At 39.7% G+C, this 6,353-nt stretch overlaps 1 protein-coding gene across 1 annotated transcript in view; it reads left to right on the forward strand.

Annotated features, from left to right (window-relative positions):
• LOC108794326 (potassium voltage-gated channel subfamily V member 2-like) overlaps window positions 1–5,576 on the forward strand; it is an 8,136-nt gene extending 2,560 nt beyond the window's left edge. The window contains exon 2 of the mRNA XM_018565349.1: window positions 5,313–5,576. Coding sequence (XP_018420851.1) covers window positions 5,313–5,576 — 264 coding nt within the window. The remainder of the gene's footprint in view (window positions 1–5,312) is intronic.
• The last annotated feature ends 777 nt before the right edge of the window (window positions 5,577–6,353 follow it).

The raw sequence follows: 6,353 nt of genomic DNA on the forward strand, positions 1-6,353 counted from the left end.
GTATCGAGCTGGCTTCCCCGGCCAATCATGAAGCCGAACGGCATGTAATGACTCACAGCCCAGCTTCCTGATAACAGAAGTTGCGGTATTGGATAAGTATCGGGAGCATTTGGGGCGAGTCACCCAAATACTCGGTATCGGTATCAGTGCATCCCTACTAATAGAGTTTAGAAACTTGTGTGTAGAGATATCTCTCTATGTTCCAAATATTATTATTATTAAGACAAGACTTTAATAAATTATCCCAAATAAAATGAGAGAAATTAATCAAAACTGGAAAGAATCTGGAGCAGTTGCCCATAGTAACCAAGCAACTTCTGCTATATGCATTGAAAAAATGAAAAGATAGATCTCCAGGAATCTTAAAAGTTGGTGGTAGCCCAACTGCATGGGGTAACTGCTCATTTTTATCTAGAGGACCGAATAAAGAAGAAATACTCACCCGATCCTTAATCCCACCTGGCTGGTCCCTGCAGCCTCTTGTCCCCTGAACTTTGGCCGTTTAAGATCCTGTGAGTCATCACGTCTACTACAGTGCATTAGCCATGAGGACGCAGAGTGACATGCCACAGGCGGAGTGGAGGGGGGATAGAAGTGCGTGATCACTGCCGCAGGACCATGGATCAGGTGAGTATATCTTTTTTTTATTCAGTCCCCTAGAGAAAAATGAGAAGTTAACCCTTTCAGCGCAGGTGTAGTCCCACTGCAAGGGTTACTTTTTAAAATTCCTGGAGATCTGCTTTAAGTGATAAACTGAAGAGAGAAGCTGATAGTGGTTACTATGGACAACTGCTTCTGTTTCTGTGTGCTCCAGTTTTGATAAATTGCGCTCAGTGTGTCATGCTTTTGTGACATAATGGGTACTACAGATAATATTTCATCTCTCTGTGACACCTGACACATATTAAATATTGCTGTATTCGGAGATTATTTGGTTCAGATTGTTTGCTTTTAACCTTATATTTCTCTATATATACAAGCTATTTAAATGTAGGCCTTTGAATTCTAAATAACTTTTAAGAAAGTCAGTTGTCTTTTGCCATGAACAAATTAGGGCTTGTTCACATTATATACAGTGGGAAGGGGAATGGGGGTGCTATTAACGTCAATGGCACCGCAGAATCGCCACCTACCCGCAGTACATTTACCCTCACCAAAATGTATGCACTATTTTTTTGCAATTGCTCCCTCCCGCCCCAGAATGCGGGGAGGCTTGCTCTATGCGATCCAGTGTGTTCCAGCCACTAACCGTGCTGGAACGCACTGGTTCTGAATGTGAATGTGAATGTTCTGTCGCGGCTACACATTACCCTGTGGCCTGTGTATAGCTCGACATGCAGCTAAACCTATTCTGCAATAAGCCAGACTAGATGAAATCTTGAAGCTTTATTAACTAAACAGGGTGGTGAAACTGGTGAAAAAGAACACGAAAACATACAGTCAATAGATGAACATGTAAATTAACTGATTGCTCACAAATATAAAAAGAAGCAAAGTTCCTCCCTACCAGCGATGCTGCCAAATGGGGAATCTGGGCATTTACTCCAGACACCCCCTTTAGGGTGGCATCAGATTATCTTCTCGGTTCTGAATTCCCAGAATACACTTGTTCCTTTCTTGATGGGCTGAGAACATACCATAGAAAATCAGTTTGTTCTGTTGCAAAATAAATGTTTATCTATAGCGCCGCCTAGTGGCTGATTTTGAGAAGGCAGCGAGGTCAATAAATCTGGGCCTATGGGGCCAGAGTAGCTGAGCGGTTGCAGAAAGCACGTTTTTACTAGGAAAGAGCGGACTTTGCAGTTCTTCACAGGTTTTCTGGATTTGGCTTGGGATCCTGGAACCAGGAGATTTCTAAGAGAATTGGGAGGGATGAAATCTCCATTCCTGGGTCTGTGGTTTAGTAGTGGCCAGCACACCCGTCTGGTATAAACTGATACCACTATTTTAACTCTCAGGAGAAAACAAAATAAGTTTACAACTGGTCCAAGGTACAGCATTGTCACTTTGAGGTGGTGGCTGTCTCCCTGTAAGTTACCTCTAATGTAAACAAGTCAAACAACAACTTGAAGGAATGAGTTCCAGCTCTTGCATTTGTGAAATTTACGTTGATTGCCAATCTACACATCTTGAAGTGTGGAGATCTCAGGACGGACCCCAGCATCTGAGTCTGCATCCACCAGCTCAAATGTGTCACTCTGGGGGACAATCTGTCCTGTATCATATAAGAGAAAGGGCTCTGCAGGCCATGTTATGTTTTTAGGATGACTTGCGGCATGGTCTGCAGGACTGTGAGCCTTGAGACCATGGTGCTATTGTGTTGGGCAAGTGGATCTCCTGATCTGTAGTACTTTGTTGTTAACATGAGTAGAGATTTGTCTGGTCTCATTGTAGGTGTAGCCCAACACGACATTGCTGTTCTTTTCTGAGGTAATAAGTTCTGCCAACGCAACAGCTAATACTGCAACACAAAGTTCTAGTCCAAGGATAGTGTGCTCTGGGTGTGGAGCTATTTTTGCTTTGCCCATGACAAATCCAACATGGCATTGTGCTGTAACATCTTCAGTGTTTGAGTGGGCAACAGCTGCTATTGCTTTGACAGAAGCATCAGAGAATATGCAAAGTTTTTGGCTCTGTACCTATAGAAAATGATTTTTTATATATCATACTCAAATCAAAAGCGAAAATTGCTTCCGTTCTTGCATAAAACTCAAAAATGTGTTTAAAACTCAGTTACAAATGATTAAAAGATAAATGGCATGAAGCAAAATATACAAAGTTATGTAAATGTACAAGTTAAATAATTAATCTTATATAATCCCTAATATACACTAAAAATAAAAATAAATAGTAAGGGTGGAATAAAATAATGTCTTCCATGAGTGGGTATGCAACCAGGTGCATGTCATGTGCAATGTATGCGTTCCTTGAACATGCGTTCGAGAGAAACTTGTTAAAGATGTCACCAGCACACCATATTACAGGGAAGAACACGTCTGTTTATTGACGCTTCATGTGTAAACAAATAGCAAAGTTTCGGGGGCCACACAGGGTCCCCTTCATCAGGCTTGAAATGACAAAGAACAAAGAAAAAACGATCTTATATAGCCAAACCAACAGTGCAAATGAATAGAAAACCACTCCCACCACCCCCCTAACATCACCGTGACATCATGTTCCCACCAGAAACCATTCAAAGACTTTGTAATTTACCATGAGGACACCGTGTATATCATTGCCATAACATGAATAAAAGCATATCATAAACTCATCAAACATGACATAGTGAAGATGTTCCAGAAGACAATAAAGATTAAATGAAATAAAGCCATATTCTTCTGATAAAGGAATGTCATGGTTACATCTAAACCAACCTGCAGATGTGTGGTGAGCACGCACATGTTTTGTCATGTGCTCAGCAAGACCTGATTGGTTGTAGGGAGCCATTGCCACACCCCTGCCCATGGGCGGGAGGGACTGCAACATTCAAATGTGGCATGTACCAATATAGTTATATACAATGCAATGTTCTTTCTCATATTAATAACCTAATCAAGAAATATTACAATAAAGAGATACCATTCATAGTTTGTAAACACTTCATAAACTTTGTTTAGCATATTCTGCACAAAAACGACCACCACAGTCTTCCTCAGTTATTAGGAATGTCAGTTGTCCCCACCCTCTTTACCAACTTAATAGAGGAAGATCATATGTTCAGCAAATAAGTCTGCTTGTGTATATTCCAAAACTGAACAAATGAATATATAGAAAATCAATGATGATGATGTGTATGTGTGTGTGTGTGTGTGTGTGTATATATATATATAAAGCCATCCACAAACCTGTAAATTAAAGGTTTTGTATATTTTCGGTGTCGCTTATGAAACCATATGAAAAGGCCACTTCTCCATGTCTTGTTTTTTTTTGCATTGGTAAAGGTCACTGATGGCTGTCTGTCTTCATGCTATTTCTCCATGCCATCAACAGCTTGCCTAGCAGCCCTCCAGAGGGCATTACTGGCCATCAAGATTGCCCCACTATTGACTTGACCGTTTGTATTTGCTGAATTTTCTGATGGATTCAACGAACTCTAGGCAAATGGAATTTCAGCCATTTCGCTCATCTCATGCCTATGCAGATTGATTTTTTTTTTTTAGGTATAGCCACATGATCTGAATGAATGTGCATATTTCATATTGATGTCTTTTTTTTCAGCATTTTTTTTAGTATATTGTACTCTGTTAAATATAGTATTCCACTTTTTTGTTTTTTATTGTGGTAGTCAAGTGGTTTTTTTAGCAAACGGCTATTTTATTCAAGGGCTTGTTCACACCATGTCCGGATCATGTCCAGACCAGAACAGTTTGTTCCTGGACCAAAAGAGCATCCAAATGTATCCCTATAGTATTTATGGGCTCTGTTCACACCAACCGTTCCGGTCCAGACAAAAAAAGTACTGCTCATTTTCTCTGGTCTGGAATACATGGAAACACATAAAAATGCAAATGCATGCAAAACGCACTGGATTGCACCTTTTTAAGCTAAAGCACTGGAACATGGCAAAATCACGGTAAAAATGCACTGCACTTCGTTTCCAGATCAGCTCCAGACATGGTGTGAACATAGCCTTAAGCTGGCCATAAACTGTTCTATTTTTGTTGTTCAGGTTCTTGTTCACACCATGTCTGGAACGGATCTTGAGTAGATCTGGGTCTGGTTCCAGTCCCCACAGATTTGAAGAGCCCAGAAATTACATAGAAATACATTGGGATGCATTTCAGGTGTGGACAAAAACTGTTCTGGTCTGGACATGGTGTGAACAAGCCTTCAACCTGCGGCCTAAACAGTGCAGATGGACGGATCCTCTGCTGGGCTATTGTATTCTGACAGTGGCGGGCGTGCCACTGTCAGAATACCGATTGGTTGTCCTCACTGTTTGCCAAAAAAATTTCCGATCGATTCTTTCAAATCTCTGATCGAAAGATACCAGATGGAAGGCTTCCGACGGAGCCACCCACTGAACAAATTTCGGCAAGTTCAGGTTCATCAAGATCTGGCTGAAGTTCGCACAGTGTATGGCCAGCATAAAGGGTGTCTGTCATTTATTGCTTTTGTCAGTTTATTTGGTTGGACACTCACCAAAATATGTTGTGTGAAATGAATAATATAGATGCATAGTTACATTTTGGATCAGGTTATCCCATTGCTTACTTTAAGACTGTTCATGTAGGAATGTTTATTGTAGCCTTTGTTATATTACTGAGATTTATCTGTTAGATTATATAAAATTGTTGATTTCTTTTTTTCAGGTAAGCATTTCTACAGTAGGATATGGCGATACAGTTCCCGATACAGCTTTGGGACGTTTTGTAGCTTTCCTCTGTATATCTTTTGGAATCATCTTAAATGGCATGCCAATATCCATACTCTACAACAGATTTTCTGACTTCTATGCAAAACTGAAAGCACATGAAACTACATGTGTTGCGAAACCAGGAACAGAAATAAAGTTTAAAGAGAGAATTGTTAAAAAGATCACAACATGCTTTCCTACACCGCAAAGAATCCATTGAGGGCATCCTAAAGCTAATGTGTCAAAATTCTAATCCTATAAACATTTACCTATACCTGTAAACTGGGACCCCACAATTCTCATTATAAAAAAACAACAACCTTAATATACACAAATACGTGTTATTAAAATACCTTGATACCATTTTAAATGGTGCATTTAAGAGACAAGAATGTTTGTATTGGGGTACAGCAGGGTTTTGAGGTCTGCCTTTTTTTTCCCCTTCATGCCTGATATCACTAAATAATTATGCTGTCACGGCTGGACCCCCTCCTAAAAAAAATCAAATACAATTTTTAAAAAATTTTTAAAAGTGATTTTCCTCATTATTTCTAAATAAAAGGTATCTGTTGTTGCTTGCCCAATCTCTTAAATAAACAAACGTTTTTATTTAATATAGCTGCGGGGTCTGAACTGGAAGAAAACTGGAGGTTTATGAATTTGAAAACTTTTATTTCACTTTCACAATTGGTCTGAATGTCTCATCAGTTCAGCAAGGGGAGGCCGAGGGAGTCATCAGTTGCCCTTGGGATTTGTGCTAGAGCTGTTGCATTTCCACTGTACTCACATTTTCACATGTATGGCCCGTCACAAGAGACCCTCAAACAATAATTAAGGGTGAAGAATCATTATATTGCTGCATGGTTATCTAAGCTGATACAGTATAAATAAAATTATGTTTATAAGCATTGCTGTTCTTGTGACAAGGACTACTTGGCCATAAAAAAAAAAAAAAAAAAATTGCACTAAAATACAGGGTCATGCTGAAATGCCAAGT

Source organism: Nanorana parkeri, unplaced genomic scaffold, assembly GCF_000935625.1.
Source record: "Nanorana parkeri isolate BGI_ZX_2015 unplaced genomic scaffold, ASM93562v1 scaffold836, whole genome shotgun sequence".
NCBI classification, from domain to species: Eukaryota; Metazoa; Chordata; class Amphibia; order Anura; family Dicroglossidae; genus Nanorana; species Nanorana parkeri.